Genomic DNA, 17,090 nt, shown 5'->3' with positions numbered 1-17,090 from the left:
AAATGGACGATTGTCGCCTCATTTGGTTGGTCGTACAGTTTAATATTTTCGTTCCAATCTCGTTTCCGTTGTATAGTGTGTATACGTTTCCGACCGATCAACAACAGTGAGTACGAAATTACATGGCTGTAAAAAGTCGCTAAAGGGACGTCCGCTCTTCCCTTTATCGTCCTAAACAAGGCTAGTGTGTATGCAGTCCATGGACCGAGTGATCGGACCATCGATCGCATGTAAAATCGCTCGGCATAAAAAGTTGGTTGAAATTTCTGTAGTGTGTACCCAGCTTTACTGTCCCTCAATCTGAAAGGAGGGATTGGGAATTTTTTTTAGCCTGTTCAAGACATGAACCAACATGGTGTGTCTCTGTAAATAAGTCAAATGTCCAATATATCGATATGGATAAATCTGTAACTTGAATCAGAGAGGACCAGTAAATGTGATGTGAAGGAGACATAATTAAGACAGTCTAATGGCTAAATAAGATAGATAAACCCACCCTCATCATGACTGCTTTCAATTAAACATATCCACATTATGGGCCCGATTCTTCAAGGCACGTTGAACACAACCCTGATTCAGTATTAAACGCACGTATTTAGTCTTTGCGTACTCCCGAATCATCAAGGCACAGATCTCAAAATATGTCTGCTGTTGAAATTGGGGGCAGGTCTGTTGTGCTCTACTACACAAGACGATGCAGGATATGTCCAATACCCATGTGGATCATAAATTAGCCAAAAAAACGCACAGGAAAATAAAACAATTATTGAATTAATGTTACCTGTTAGTAATAAAGACATTAATTCCCCAGTCTGACTGGGAGATGCTGAACCGACCTTTCACTCTGACAGAATTAAAGTAGGCTATCGCCTCCACACTGACTGGAAAATGCTCTGGGCCTGATGGGCTCACAATTGGCTATTACAAGATATTTAGCCAAGTGTTGAATCCTCTACTCTTAGGGGTCTTAAATGAGATCTCAGACATATCCAGCTTCTCCTGACAATCGCTCAAAGCACATATTACAAACCTCCCTAAAGACGGTAAGGACCCCTTCCTGTGCTCCAGCTACCCTATTAAATGTTGACCTTAAATATATGGCGAACCGTCTGCAGATCCTCATGCCAGATCTAATGCATAGCGATCAGGTCGGCTTTGTTCCGGGCCGTGAGGCTTGGGACACCACCACCAAGATTATCAACCTGATGCATTTGATAGAAGGCAGGCGCACCCCTGCCTTGCTGTTGTGAAACGACGCAGAAAAGGCTTTTGATAGGGTGGATCGGCGATTCCTCGAGGGGCTTCTGGAGCACATTGGAGTGGGTCCGATCTGTCTCCATAGAATCCTCTCCCTTTATAGAAACGCATTAAAATCAATGCTTCTTTGTCCGACACATTATTTTCTTTATATACAATAGCACGCGTCGGTTGTCCGCTCTCCCCCCTGATATTTGTTCTTTGTATTGAGGCCCTGGCTCGGTCCATTAGGAATAACCCAGATGTGTCTGGGGTGCGGGTAGGGGGGGGAGGGAACACAAATTAGCCCTTTACGTGGATGACTTGCTGGCAACGGTCACCAACCCTACAACTGTGTTGCCCAATGTAATGCTAGTTTTAAAATCATCATTTATTTATATAGCACCACTAATTCCGCAGCGCTGTACAGAGAACTCATTCACATCAGTCCCTGCCCCATTGGAGCTTACAGCCTAAATTTCCTACTATAGACACACACTCACACACAGACAGACATAAAATGTAGGGCATTGTCCAATTTTAAGATTTACTATACTAAATTTATGGCCCTAAGCCTTTCCATCCAACTGCAGGTCTTTTAGGGTCTCCACTGCTCATTTCCCTTCATCTGACATCCATCTCAGGTCAAATATCTAGGGGTATTACTAACAAGGGAACTCTCTACCGTGTACATATTTAATTTTCTCCCACTAATTCCAAGTTTTGCAGCGGAATTCGGATAATGGCGTTCACGTGACTTCTCCTGGCTGGGGGTGGGGACGAATATAATCAAACTGAACATTCTACTGAAGCTTTTGTATCTCCTCCAAACTCTCCCAAACCACATCCCTCCCAGATGCTCCCTTGATCTTCAAAAACTAGTTTGTGAGGGCCAGGAGGCCTCCCAAGTTTTGCTAGCACGGTGGCTCAGTGGTTAGCACTTCTGCCTTACAGCACTGGGATAATGAGTTCAATTCCCAACCATGGCCATATGTGTGAGGAGTTTATGTTCTCCCAGTGTTTGCGTGGGTTTCTTCCAGGTTCTCTGGTTTCCATCCACACTCCAAAAACATACTGGTAGGTTAATTGGCTGCTAACAAAATTGACCCTAGTCTGTGTGTATGTTAGGGAATTTAGACTGTAAGCCCCAATAGGGCAGGGACTGATGTGAGTGTTCTCTGTACAGCGCTGCGGAATTAGTGGCGCTATATAAATAAATGGTGATGATATAGGCAGAAGATGCAGGGGGCCTTTAGCTTCCCCTCTTCGCTAAATACTATTAAGCTGTACTCAACAGGCTCAGGGAGTGGACTAGGGCTGCGCCTTCCAAGTCATGGGTTCATATTGAGGGTCAAACAATGGGTACTACCATACTCCCTAGGTTGCTCAAATTTTCCCACTCCACTATTGGCCGCACACTCCAATGCTGGGCTAGGTAGGTAACCCTTAAATTTAATCTCCTGTTACCCCCATGACTGCTAACCCAGACCTTCCCCCAGGGTTGACACTGAAGGCATGGTCTACAGGTAAGGTGATCAGGAGTGGTCAGCTGGTGGCCATGGTATGTGTTTGCATCTTCTCTTTTTTACAGGGAAAAACTGGGCCTACCTCCATCGGAGGTCTGGCTGTATTTGCAGGCCAGACATTATTTACAGACAAAATCTGTTATGGAGGGATGGAGCAGGAGGCTGTCTGGTTTTGAGGAGCTGTGCTGCATCTCCACAGAACCAAAACACACTATATTCACCATATACCAGTTGCTCATTATCACCCTCGACCCCAGGACTGTCCAACCTGCAGCCCTCCAGGTGTTGTGAAGCTACAAGTCCCAGCATGCCCTTCCAGCCATCAACTGGTTGTCTACTGGCAAAGAATGCAGGGGGTTGTAGTTTCACAACACCTGGAAGGCAGCATGTTGGACAGGACTGCTCTACCCTTTCTACCTGGCATGGTGGTGTGTGGGATAGAAAACCTGAGAGGCCTACCTCCGATCTGTATTGGGCCCTAGCATTCCAGTACATCCTGGCAAGTTCCACCAGCCTTTCTGTGGTGGAGACGCAGTACAAGGTTCTCTCACTGCTACAGGTGTCCCTCCCAATTAAGTAAGATGCACCCGGGTGTCTCAGGGTTGTGCTGGAGATGTGGCTCAGGGACAGGTTCCCCACTCCACATTTGGTGGTAGTGCCCTGTAATAACGCAATATTGGTGTCAGATGAAGACAGTTGCAGAGTAGATTGAGATGCCCAGTCCTTGACGGACCCAATTTTTGGCTGTTCAGCCACTCAGATAACCCCTTTCCCCAATAAAAAAAATATATATACGCCGCCATTTGAGCAACACCGCATTAGTCATCCAAGTCCATTGGCAGTCTCCTTAATGGGTGTGGTTTAAATGAATAAATCTTTATAGGCTGATGGATGACATGGCCCTATCTGACCAAAACAGTTACTGAATACACAACAATGTGGCTCTGCTGACTTGAAATGAAAGAATCTCCGTCTTACTGCTCCCTCATGGACTGTTAAAAAGGTGTTTTGTTTCCATGAAATACATTAGAATGTTGTTAATGTCTACATAATACATTTTTACATTCGTTCCAGATTGTGAACACGTTATAGCATGCATAAGAGACTGTCATCACTAGTACTCAGGACTTAGACTAGCCTTGTAGCTGGAGTAAAATACAGCAGAACAATGTTTATTTTCCTGCTGGATCTACAACACACTAAATCATTGGCCCACAAACTCATTGCTACAACAGACTAAACGAAGTGTAAAGCTACAACAGCTTACACCCATTGTAAGTTTGTGAAAATTATACCGAAACATTGTAAAGTTTAATCAGATTGATAAATGGGATTTTTGGGTTGGAAACCACCAAAATCACTTAAATTTCAAGTCTAATCCCAATTGTCCTAAATGAACACTAATCTATTTGTTCCTATTCTGCTCCTGCCAGCCCCATATCAGCATTTGGATGCACGGAATAAAGGCACAAAAAAAACCTTGGCCCTCCTGAAATAAGGTCCAGTTACAACATTTTGACACATCTAGGTTACAACTAAATACATTCCATTCCACACACCCACGCTAGAAAAGCAGTTGCTCCATGTCCGTGCAGAAGCATGGTCCTGCACCTGTATTGCCAACTTCAGTTGACAATCAGGTGTCATTACATTAAAGCCAGAACCACCATCCCAAGCGGAACAAGCCTTTCCAATATTGCCAATACTGGCCATCACCTTCTATGGGGAAAATGGTCATTACAATAAATAATGCCTGTTCATTAGCATCAAGTCCCAGTTTTACTGTCTGTACACTGCTGACAATGTAGGGTGAAGTGTGGAACTCAACATTAAGCCCTGAAACCCTCCCAGGCTTCCTCTTATTCCTACCACAACTGGAGCTCAAGAGGAATGTCCCTGCTGCACTAAGTAAGCAGCCTGATCTTATTCTCCACTCAATGTGGTCATATTTTAGTTGCTGAAGAGGGCAATTCATATACTTACAGCCATCAATGTCTAACCTAGTGGTTCCCAAACAGTACATTGCAGCTCCCTGGGGTGCTGTGGCCCTGAACTCTGGTAAGCAAGGCAGTGGACTAATTGGTAATTAGTTTGGCTTAGGGGTGACTTGAGAAAAACTATGGAGACCCCAAGGGTGCCTCGAACCGAGAAAGTTTGGGATCCACTGGTCTAACCCTAAGAATGTTCACACATTTGTTATATTTACTGTACTTTGCAAGTCATTTGGCTCCCTGTAGCAGATCATTGAACTTAAAACCTGCTCTATGGTGGATGGCTTATACATAAGGTGGTTTAATAGCCTTTAAGGCAACAATTGAACAACATTTCATTCAAAGAAGTGCACCACATCAGCAGTACATGCCATGGAAAGGGTGGTCTAGACAATTGAGAATTATACAGGTCTGCTAGAGTTGACCTCTACTCACTCATGCTGTCCACACAATCAAATACTGATGCAGTTTACTTTTATTTACAGAAAAGCAATTGCTCAAAAAACTGTCATAGTTAGACAAAGCAAGACAAGTACATGGCTCTAAATCAAAGTTGGTACATCCAGTGAGTGCATCCTATGCACTGTCTAGTCTGATATAGCAAAACCCATTACTTTTCACTTAATGTCATATTCTATCCAATGATCTTATGCAATCTCAGCTACAGGAATATTTATGCACAGAAACCCTTGGTGTGATGTGGCTTCATCAGTGATGGATAGATTACACACCTAATTGCTGTGAGGCCTAAAATAAAACCAGAGCCAGCAAATGTTTGATTTTTTTTATTTCATCTTTAGAGTGTGTCCTGCACATTACAGAACTCATGGAAAATGAAGCAAAAAAACAATGAGGGATGTTACGCTCCAGAGATTTAGTAGTCCAGAAAGTTTCAGAACTGAAGGATTCTGAAGCCGATAAGAAGGAATGCTTGTAATGTTAAGACAAAGAGGAAGGAGATTTTCCTTTAAAGCTGGCCACAGTTGGCAATGACAACTTTTTTACTAGTCTTCCCACTTTGGGTCCCACATTTCTCCATCTTTTTAACAACATCAAGCCCTTCAATGACCCTGCCAAACACAACATGCTTTCCATCCAGCCTGCAGAAGAAAAAAGTTACATGGTTCAGCTATTAATGTTAACTATAAAAAGCACATTAATGAATTTATGTTACAATGGTAGCATAGCTCTACTCAGGCGTCTTGCCACTTGGTTCATTTATGTGCACTTCTGCATTTAGACACAACAGAAATCCTACATGTATGTTAAATATGCATTTTAACTCTAAACATGTAAATTCCCAATACGTGTGTGGCTTAAAGGAGAGTCAGTGATAGTAGGCAGGGGGCAGTCACAGGCCTCACCAGCAAGTACAAGTTAACGCCTTCATCTCTGAAACAAAGCACTATTGAATAAACAGAGTTCAGAGTTGCCTTCAGACTAACAGTGCCACTATCGCCTGAAGGCCAATATTGGGTTTTAATACTTTGAGGTAGTATTTGTAAATTACTGAGCTAAATACAAAAACCCACCAAGTAGTCTCTGCAGTGCAGATAAAGAACTGGGAACCATTTGTGTTGGGACCAGCATTAGCCATAGACATGACACCTGATCCAGTGTGCTTTAGGTTGAAGTTCTCATCAGCAAACTTTGTTCCGTAGATAGATTTTCCACCAGTTCCATTGTGGTTGGTAAAGTCTCCTCCCTAAAGGAAAGTTTGATAAGACAAGAGATGTAATTTACCATTTTGCGTGAGCCACAAAAGCCATTTAAGTCTTACATAAAACAGAACTTGTGCAGTTGACCAAGTCTTAATAGTCTGGGGGCTTATGACAATATCCTCTACATTAACAGGTACCAATCTAATAATTGCAATAAACACATGCAACATGTTAATGTGGAAACTTGCTGCAATTCTAGGGACATTAGCCATATATTGTAGCAGAAGGCAGACATCTTGTCTACACCAGAAGTGGTCTGACAACTTGGCATGAGCACTCAACTGGTCCCGTCACTTGCCAAGCAGCAGAAGTGGCCCATGTGAGGGCATTATACAAAGTATATGATCAGTGTTGGGCAAGCAATGGCTGTAGTTACTAAAAGTATAAAAGCTGTACTCTAGGAACATTTTTCACTGGTACAACCACACTCCCAACACCATTTCCCCACTGTGGCCATGCCATAACCAAATAGTTAGCAAGTGAAACATCACTTCTGTCCAACATACCTGGCACATAAAGCCTGGAATGATTCTGTGGAAGCAGGAGCCCTTATAACCAAATCCTGGCTGCCCGGTGCACAACTGAAGAAAGTTATCTGTGTAAGATAAAATCAAAGAGTGTCAGCTACAGAAAATGCTCAAGATGAACATTTAGTGTTCAGTCTCCCACATTATAGTGGTAACCAGTCATCACAAAATGGCTGAGTTCACCATTTGTAGACATTGGACACTTTAATCATGCAGCATGGAAAGCCTTCATTATATATGGATTACAGAAATGTAGAACAGAGCAATATTGTAACTATGAATATTGTTCACCAAATTTGCTCAATTGAATCAAATGTTAACACCCCAAACTGCATTAAAGTCGTAGTGTCACAACATGATTTGACCATTGTACATATTTCATATAATAGAGTCCTGGTTTTAAAGGCTACAAACACCTTTTAATGGCCATACAACATTAGAGAAAGGAATTGTCTTAAGATTGTGACTAGGTCAATGAACTGACAGGAATAGCCAAGGAACATGTGCAAACTTCTTGTCCACTCAGTTTGAGCAGCTCACTTGTTACCACAGATCAACAATACCCTTTCTTATCTCATTGGCCTTGTAGAAAATATAAATGAACTGTATGACCAATAGTGAGCACTTTAAAAATGTTGAAAGGACAGTTGGAAATCTGTTCACAACAGATAGCCTGAAAAACTCACCTGCTGTCTTTGGAACAACATCTCTTCTCAGCTGCAGAAAAAAGAAACAAAAATTAGATAAGTTTTTAAAGCAGATCTTTTAAGAGGACCAGGCAGACTAGGAGGATATTCATATGTGGGGCTATGACTGGAATGAGATGGGAAGCATGTTTATTTAGACTGGCATTTGGCACATGCCTTAGGCTGGAGGTCATGAGTAATTGCCATGCCCAGAATCTACAGGCTTAAAAACATTAATGACAACCATGCACATGTTCATGACAGATTATATGATTAGGACAGGTCTCCTGTAATTCTGATTCATTGGAGACACTTCTTTCAGTCTGACTTAATTGCTGAAATATGCAGGCAACTATAGATTCATTGGACCCTTAGGAAACCTGGGTAATGTCTCTGGCACAGAGGAAGACTGATAGGACATAACTGGTTACAGCTCAGTGTATGTTCACATTGTTTGCATTTTAAGACACAAATAGAGTGCCATTTGTTAGTCCTAAAGTTTATAGTATGTACAAAACATTATCCTCAGCCTAAAAGACTTAACTGTAAGAGAAATACATGCACATAACAGAACACATTAATTGACGTTTAAGCAAAGACAAGCATTGTTCATGCTGTACTGATGCAGAGAGAAAAAGATACTCTTTAGGAGTTGCTGGTCGTTAAAGAACATGTTTTGTCTTAATATACTTCATTCTGGCAACAATGTCAATAACAAACTTCCAGAAGCTACATTACAAACTAAGGGGCCTTTATCAAGACTAATTTGTTACTATTAACAGTTTTCATTTGAGTCCAACATGTTCCTATGTTACATTTAACATGAAATTAAAAGTCACCATTCAACATTAAATACATGAGATGACCCATCAGAAGAGAGGTGCTCCTTCAATTAGGGACATAAAAACTAGGCCACCAGAAATAATGTAGCCAGTAGCAATTCATTTTTGAACAGCATGGGTCATAAATTGTGAAGCTCAAGAGTTCAGTGCCTTAAGTCAGTATGTGCAAACAAACTGTCTACTACCCAGGACTGTCTGTAAGGGCAGGAAGCCTTTACCACTACAGTAAGGATAATCATTAAGGATCCAGGAGTGCATTCCCATTTATCAGATTACTGTAAATACAGATTTGATGCAATGTCATAGCTACAACTTGAGTGACTAGATAGTTTTAGCATAAACGATCGAATTTGATAACAAATGTGAAGCCTAGTTCTATTGCCAATAGTGAAAAGGCTATGACAGGGTTTACAGTGCATTACCGAGATTAACCACTTTAAAGGAGACACATACAGAAAATAAGCTGCATTTGATTATGGTAGAGATCTACCACCTCCTGTGTCAGAAGATGAGTGCTGCAATATTAATAGAAGCAATCTATATCCCAATACTGCACCGCAAGATACAGTGCTGTATCTACCACATGCCCATGTACGTACAGTAGGGGCAGTCACATCGGTGTCAGATGAGTTAGGGGCTGCAGCATACAACAGAACAGCCTCAGTATATGGTATGCACTCCCAGCATGGGGAATGGCTGAATGCACATCTTATGTGCTGCAAGTTACAGGCATCTCCGTACAATTAGAGGCAGAGCAGCAGCACCTACACTATACAAGATCATGGAACAAAGAAAGGTCAACAGTAGAAGTACATACAAAACGACGACATTAAGTCTATTAGGGTTAAGACAAGAAGGCCTGGCAGTCTGCATGATGTAAAACTACAAGGCCACAGACTCACAATTCAATTGTATGTTCTTAATTTACTCCCTCAGGACACCACCATTTAGGATAGAAGAGCAATGAAGTGTGTGACTATTTAACCATAGGGCAACAAGGATAACAGCAATGTAACCTGGGTAGAGGACAAGTCACAGTACTGGAGGGGACTGTGGGGCCATTATACAGAGACCCCAATGTGCTATGAGGGGCTCATGCACCAGTCAGTCTACGGATAATCTACATGGCGACCTCCCCCCTGGCAGGGAGTACACCGCGGGAAGCCGGCAGTGCACATGGCGCCGACACACTACGGGGCGGGGGAGGCGGACATTTTGAGGATGTGAACGCCGAAATCCCTCTTAAAATGGATTCCTCACCCCCCCGCACAGGGGAGGAGGTTACAGAGCGGCACACCCACTTCCTCCTGCGTCTATTCATCCCGTTACCCGGCCATCACCCCCGCCCGGTGAGCACTGCCCAGTGACATAGGGCGGGGCAGGCTGCGGGGATGGAGCCGGCAGCACACGTTACACCAGTATGACGAGCCCGCCACATTACATGTTACATACAAGGCAGCCGGGCTACACACACAGGACATAGATGTGAGGGCAGCCGCACCACGTGACCCAGCCCCGCCAGAGGTCCGAGTCCCCGGCATCATTTACCTCCATAACTACACGGCCGAGGGGCTGGCCGTCCGCGGTGACATCGAAGAAAACCTGGGGTCTGTCCATGGTGCGGGGTCGGGTAGCGTCTCGCCGTGTGATGCCCACAAAACTGCTCGCTCAGCTCCTTTCGGTGCGAGGAAACAACCGAAGAGAACCTAAAGGAGGCGCCTCGGCGGCTATTATATGTGGGTTCGCCCCGCCCACTTTCTCGCTTAGTCTGAGCACTCGGAGATCAGAGTGAAAGCCTTACCAGCCAATCGGTGAGAAGAAAAGCTAGAGGGGCGGGTCCGCATGGGGAAACGTGGGCGTGGTATGAGCAGGCGCGGCGATGGGTTGGGCGGTGACGTAGGTCCGATGAGGTGATGGACGTTCCCTTATCCTCATTCCTCCTCAGCACATAGCACCATGTCATGGACGCATTACTAGTTGGTGAATGCGTGGAAACAATGCACAGGGTTCCTGTGTGTGTGTCCTTCACGTTGTTTCTGCTACTGGAGATGATTAACCCAGAATCCTTATTTCAGATTCTTTATACACATTAAACTAGGGTTTTACAGGGAGCAAAGGGTGGCAATTACGGCAAATGTTATGTCACGTGTGTTTGCAGGGTATATGTGTCAAGGGTGCCCTATGTAAGCAAAGCCAATTTATTATGATGGCACATTAAACATTGGTATGTACCAAAAATCCAAGTCCAATAGATTAATGAGGGAATTCATCTAAACGCAAGGTGTTCCCGGAACGTCTGCGAGACACCTCGTGGCGGAGATTTGACAGAAACCATGGAAAATGAGCGGAGATTTCTACTGTAATTGCTCACGATGTGCCCAGCAATAGAAATTCTCCGTATATCTTCCACACACTTATTAATATATGTTGTCATGTTTTTTATGTGGAAAAACAGAGAGTGACAGCAGTTTTATAGAATATGGCTATGAAACAATTTCAATTAAAAGCTGCATGCGTTCCATGAAAAGCCCCATGTGTTTCCAGATCCCAAAAACCCACTCACTAAAAATTTGCATGCTCGCTTCCCCATATCTGCAGCCCACTACACAAATGGCATGATGAGCAAATATAGCTATTTGCTATGGAATGACAGATGTTTTATACAGTATGGCAATGCCAAAACTTCAATAAAAAAAAACTGCATTTCATTAATTTAAGGAGCCCTATTTCTCCAATATACCTTAAATCCACACATTAAATGCTTTGGATACGCGCTTCCAAATACCTGTACCCCACTCCACAATTGATTTGAAATTATTTCTGTTTTATAGGGTATGACCAGTGGTTGAAGTGGGGGTGTATACACATGGAATCCCATACTGCCACTTCTTCCATTGCTTTCATTATAAACTTACATCTTCCATACTGCCACTTCTAAATTTCCATACCGCTACTTCTAAAATATCCACTTCGACCACTGAGTACGACCAATGCAAAATTCTCAATGAAAAGCTAAATATCTATTATGAAAAGACCCCTTTTTCTCTGAGATCCCCCAAGCCAACAAACTACTCAAATGTCAAATGACATGCACCTGATTTGTTGTTGGTGAAACAGATACAGAAAAGCATCCTTATGTCATGCAGGTGTTAGCAACATGTCTGCTTTACCATTTCCAAAATGTTTCTCTATTCACGTTCTTCACTTTAAATTGCCTAAACATGTTTGTACCTGTTATATTCTTCTACCCACTTGACTTAATTTGATCAGCTGGAGGGAGAGTATGGTGCAGGAATGCTAGAGATTCCCATCTGAATAAAGACTTTACTTCCATTGGTGTATAGTTGAGATACAGAGCAGCATGACATTGGTTTTAGTTTGCTTTGCACCTATACTATACAACAATAAAGGGAATTTATTTATTTGTGCCTTATTGATTGAGAGTTCAGTGTTTTTTGAATGCTGTATACAGGTGTATCAGTCTTCAATATGCACAATTAATATCTAGAGACCCTTAAAGGCCTTTATATTACACAAAATCAGGCAAAAGCAGCATGCAATTTGATGTAATAAAAATTGTGTGTTCGCTGCATTCATCAACAATGAGCTAAATATACACCAATCAGCCACAATATTAAAACCACATGCCTAATATTGTGTAGGTCGCCCTCGTGCTGCCAAAACCTGGTCGAGGCATGGACTTCACAAGACCTCTGTAGGTGTACTGTGGTATCTGACACCAGGACATTAGCAGCAGGTCCTTTAAGTCCTGTAAATTGCGAGGTGGGGCCTCCATGGCTCAGACTTGTTTTTTGAGCACTTCCCACAGATGCTCGATCGGATTGAGATCTTGGGAATTTGAAGGCCTTGAACTCTTTGTCATGTTCTTCAAACCATTCTAGAACAAATTGTGGCAGAGTGCATTATCCTGCTAAAAGAGGCCCCTGCAAACAGGGAATACCATTGCCATGAAGGGGTGTACTTATTCTGCAACAATGTTTAAGTAGGTGGTACGTGTCAAAGTAACATCCACATGAATGCCAGGATCCAAGGTTTTCCAGCATAACATTGCCCAGAGCATCACACTGCCTCCGCCGCCTTGCCTTCTTCCCATAGTGCATCCTGGTGCCTTCTCTGTCCCAGGTAAATGACGCACATGCACCCAGCCGTCTAAATGATGTAAAAGAAAATGATTAATCAGACCAAGTCTGATTAATTTTTCTCTGGTTTACTTCCACACTCCAAAAACATACTAGTAAGTTAATTGGCTGCTATCAAATTGTCCCTAGTCTCTCTATATGTGTGTATGTATGATAGGGAATTTAAACTGTAAGCTCCAATGGGGTAGGGACTGATGTGACTGAGTTCTCTGTACAGCGCTGCGGAGTTAGTGGCGCTATATAAATGATGATGATGATCTTGGAATTTGAATTAAGCATTCAGTGTTACTTTTATCTTGGGGGAAATTCAAGATCTTATAAAGATCTCGTTTCCTCTGGTAGGAGATTTTGTAGATATGTTTTTCACTTGGACTTTATTATTGGTTTTAAATGTGAGCGTAAATTCTATTTGTACTAAAATACATCATTTAGACGTTATTACATTAGATCTACTCTCTTTTTTTTATAGTTTTGCAGAAAAACAGATAATTGAATTGAGAGGGGGAGGATCCCATTGGGGAGATTACCACATCTTTAAAAGATCTTCTTGTTAAGGCTCTTTTGAAGTATATTTCTGGTGAGTCCATTACCACTGGGGGTAACACGTGAAGCACAGAGTATAAAGTTTTATTTTTAAAAATTGGACACAATTTACTTGATTTATATAAACAGTGATGTATTTATCTTTTGAAATCAAAATAATTTTTTACTGTATTGCACTATTTGGATTTTTTCTATTTATATGTTATTCTTGGATCAACACTCGGAGATAAGACACAGACATATAAATATTTTGAATTTGAGTTTATTTATGAGCACTTTGACAATAGTTTAAAAAATATTGATTTATCACTATTAAGAAGTTGATAGATATTAGAGAAATCATAAGCTCTTAAAATATCCCTTCCATTTTTTCTATTGTTCATTTTTTCAAATTGGTGTCTGGTTTGTTAGGGTGTTTTTGATCTGCATTTGGATGTGGAGTGCTGGTGAAATCCTAATTTTTACACATTTTGCACTACTAGTCTTCCTTAGGAAAACCATCCCCCCACCCCCCTGCTGTGCATTCAATCAAAAGAATGCAGTGCGCAAGGTAACACCATCCTTCCATCTGGGCTCAGACCAGATGATCAATTAATGTGCCATATCCTGTGTCGCAGGATTACACAAACATGTTGTGAGCATCCTGCCTCAAAAATGTCAGTTCCTTAATATATTTTCTGCATTTCAAAAAATGTACACAAAGCATTTTGCACTAATAAAAGAAGTTTATTAATTTGTTCCCATTTTTGTGTGGACCAAAGTGGAGCCAGCCACAGAGGGGGCTTTTCATGCAACAGATGCAGATTTTATGGACATTTTTGCATTGCCATACTCTATAAATAAGCTGTCATTACATAGCAAACAGCTGTCAATCCATGTCATTACACATATAAAATCTGACAAAGTATCTGAGCAATAAGTGTGTGGAATACATAGGATTGGGATATTTTGCAATATACACAAATTTATTAGCGTATTATATTTAGCTGACTGGAGTTGTCATTTCTTTTATTATCTCCCCACATGAGGGTGAATCAGCAAATGGGTGACCCTGCAGGTTCATATTTAATAACAGCAAAATACATATAACGCAGATGCAGCAAGTGTAGTGGCATACAGTTAAACAGTGTTGTAATAAATGCGTGACAGATCATCTTGTCCGATGAAAATAAAAGTGGTAGGCTTTATTTACATCTTCTAATGTCACATTTCAGGCAGCACAGTTTACTTAGGTACTTTAGGCAGTACAGTTGCTTGACATGCTGGTGTTGTAGTACTCTAATTCTCAGTTCCCTACCCCTGCAAAGTTGCAATGGCACCATCCATTAGCTATACTCAGAATATTGCAATTGTAGTCTTGTACCTCAGAGGCACATTATGGGCCTGATTCAAGTCTGAACTTAACTTGCACATAAGTTGCGTTTTTAAAAGTTCTGACCTTATTCAAATCTAAGTATTTCTCAAGATATGTTTCGATTTGAACCTGGGTGTAAATATACTCTGCCTACACAGCACTTCTCGTATGTAGACACACAGGGGTAAATGTATTAACCTCCGGTTTCTTCAACTCCCGCAAGTTCGGCGTCTTCGGCGCTTAAATTTAAAGCAACGCTGCCTTGTAAAGGGAAGTTTCCCTTTACAAGGCAGCGCCGCTTTAAATTTAAGCGCCGAAGACTCCGAACTCGCGGGAGTTGAAGAAACCGGAGGTTAATACATTTACCCCACAGGGCCTGATTCATCAAGGAAAGTAAAGCAAAAAGAAGTAGTAACTTTGCTCCTAGATATACAATGTTACAATGCAAGGGGTGCAAATTAGTTTATTATTTTGCACATAAGGAAAATACCGGCTGTTTTTTTCATGTAGCACACAAATACTTGATAGCTTTATTTTTACACTGAAATATAAAGTTGATCTAGGGCATGTCCTACCCCAACTCTGTCCCCAGATTTTAAATTCACCTTCCCTTGCTATGCAATATGATTTTGCCAAGGTGCAAGTTACTCCTTTTTTTTTATTTACTTTCCATAATGAATAAGGCCCATAGAGCACAATAATTATACGCACATGCGTAAGTACAAAAAAGCTCACATCTGAGTACATAACATTTTTTTTAGCATAAAATAAAAGAAGAACTCTTAACAATAAAATCATTTCTAGAAATATTTATTTAAAAAATAAATGTGTTTTTTATTACATTACTTACATAAATAAAGATGATTTCAATGTGTACTATACATACACTGCATTTTTATAGTCTATCTTAGTTGCATATAGTTGTTCTGTGATAGCAACTGAAGACAATATATGTAATTTTTAATTCACAGACTATGCCGAGTTAATCATCACTATCAGTCCGCATTTACGACTTCCCGTTAGTGGGTGCAAATGATACGAGTGAAGCAAAGCGTACTAGCGAGAAACCCAGGATATGAACCACATCTGCATCGGAACCCCCTTAGTATACATGGCCTGCGTTAGTCAGCTGCTTCCCTCATTGGCGTAATGTCCATTTCTGGGCATGAGCAGAACTGTTTCATGCATGATATCATATGCAAACGTACGTGCGTCCGAACATGAATCACGTCCTATGTAATCACTCAAAGGTTATGATGAGCAGTAATTTTATATTGTCTTTATTAGGAGTCAACATCTCAGGTTAAATACAGGGCCATTTGCCCAAACAGTGTCACTAACGTATACATACTGATTCCTCATTTATATCCTAAAGTTCTCACCAATGATGCAGAGTCTACCTGCCATAATGTCCACGGGGTAAATGTATCAAGGTGCGATTTTGCAAATCCAGCGATTTGCGGAGAGTTGAAACTCGCAGATGTATGAAGCTGAGATTTCATGTAAAATCGCCAGAGTTGGGCTTCTGTCAAAATTGCTATTTGCAGTACACCCAGCCCAGTGCTATCAGCACTGGGCTGGGTGTCCCTGGGGGAAGGGGGGCCCGCTCCCTAGGGAATCCAGCCCAGCCTGGGCTTGGTTAGTCATTTTGGTAGGAAGACCCCTGCCGCGTGTCCCCCTGCTATAATGCCACCAACCCCGGCTGGTTTGCCTAGTGCTGGTTCCTTGAAAATCGTGGGGACCCCACGCAAATTTTTTCCCGATTTTCACGGAACCAGCAGTAGTCTGGCAGCACTAGGGTTAAGACTGAATAGAGGGGGGAACCCACGCTTTTTTTTTTTTTAACTTTGATCTATTTTTAACACTTTTGACAGCTGCCGGAGCTCCGGCAGTTGTATGACAGGCAGTGTAACAGTGATGTGTTTATACAACATGCTGCTACAACACAGGATAGTTAGCTAACACGGGAGTGTTTTACATCGCAGCAAATTGCCAGAGATGACCAGCGATTTTGAAGATCAGGGTAAAAAGCGCAATTTGATACATTTGAGAAAATTTTGACTAATTTGCAGCGATTTTAACACGCTGAAAAAATCGAACCTTCATACATTTACCCCCACATCTCTTGCCATATGTTCTTGACACACGTTAATGATGTAGGACTTTGCTCATCCACATACTATGCAATGAACACATTAATCAATAAAATTCACAATTTTAACCAAATATAATTCAATGTAAAGATGACAGTCAGCAATGTTTACAGAAAAGAAGCATACAATAAAAAGACAATCTTATAATCACATGGTTAAGTGAAAGTCAATTACCCCTATCAACCAAATTTCCATATATATATATATATATATATATATATATATATATATATATATATATATAGTTATGTGGGATTAAGCAATGCAATGTAAAAATCTAAAAGGGAATCCACAATTCTTTTGTAAAATCTTTCAATTCTTCCCTTTGTTGCGTATGGCTTGGCGCGCAAA

General features: G+C 41.5%; 1 protein-coding gene across 1 annotated transcript; it reads right to left on the bottom strand.

The window, feature by feature from the left end:
- Window positions 1–5,523: 5,523 nt before the first annotated feature.
- On the bottom strand, window positions 5,524–10,241 carry LOC142151524 (peptidyl-prolyl cis-trans isomerase-like). Its single transcript, XM_075207255.1, has 5 exons — window positions 10,078–10,241; window positions 7,688–7,718; window positions 6,981–7,069; window positions 6,286–6,458; window positions 5,524–5,853 (listed from the first exon to the last, which is right to left on the bottom strand). The coding sequence occupies exons 1-5, from the start codon at window positions 10,144–10,146 to the stop codon at window positions 5,721–5,723; spliced, it is 495 nt and encodes a 164-aa protein (XP_075063356.1). The 5' UTR covers window positions 10,147–10,241; the 3' UTR covers window positions 5,524–5,720.
- Between the last annotated feature and the right edge of the window lie 6,849 nt (window positions 10,242–17,090).

Source organism: Mixophyes fleayi, chromosome 4 (genome assembly GCF_038048845.1).
Source record: "Mixophyes fleayi isolate aMixFle1 chromosome 4, aMixFle1.hap1, whole genome shotgun sequence".
Lineage (NCBI taxonomy): Eukaryota > Metazoa > Chordata > Amphibia > Anura > Limnodynastidae > Mixophyes > Mixophyes fleayi.
Note: the sequence above shows the minus strand (reverse complement) of the source record. Positions and strands in the feature narration are given on the sequence as shown.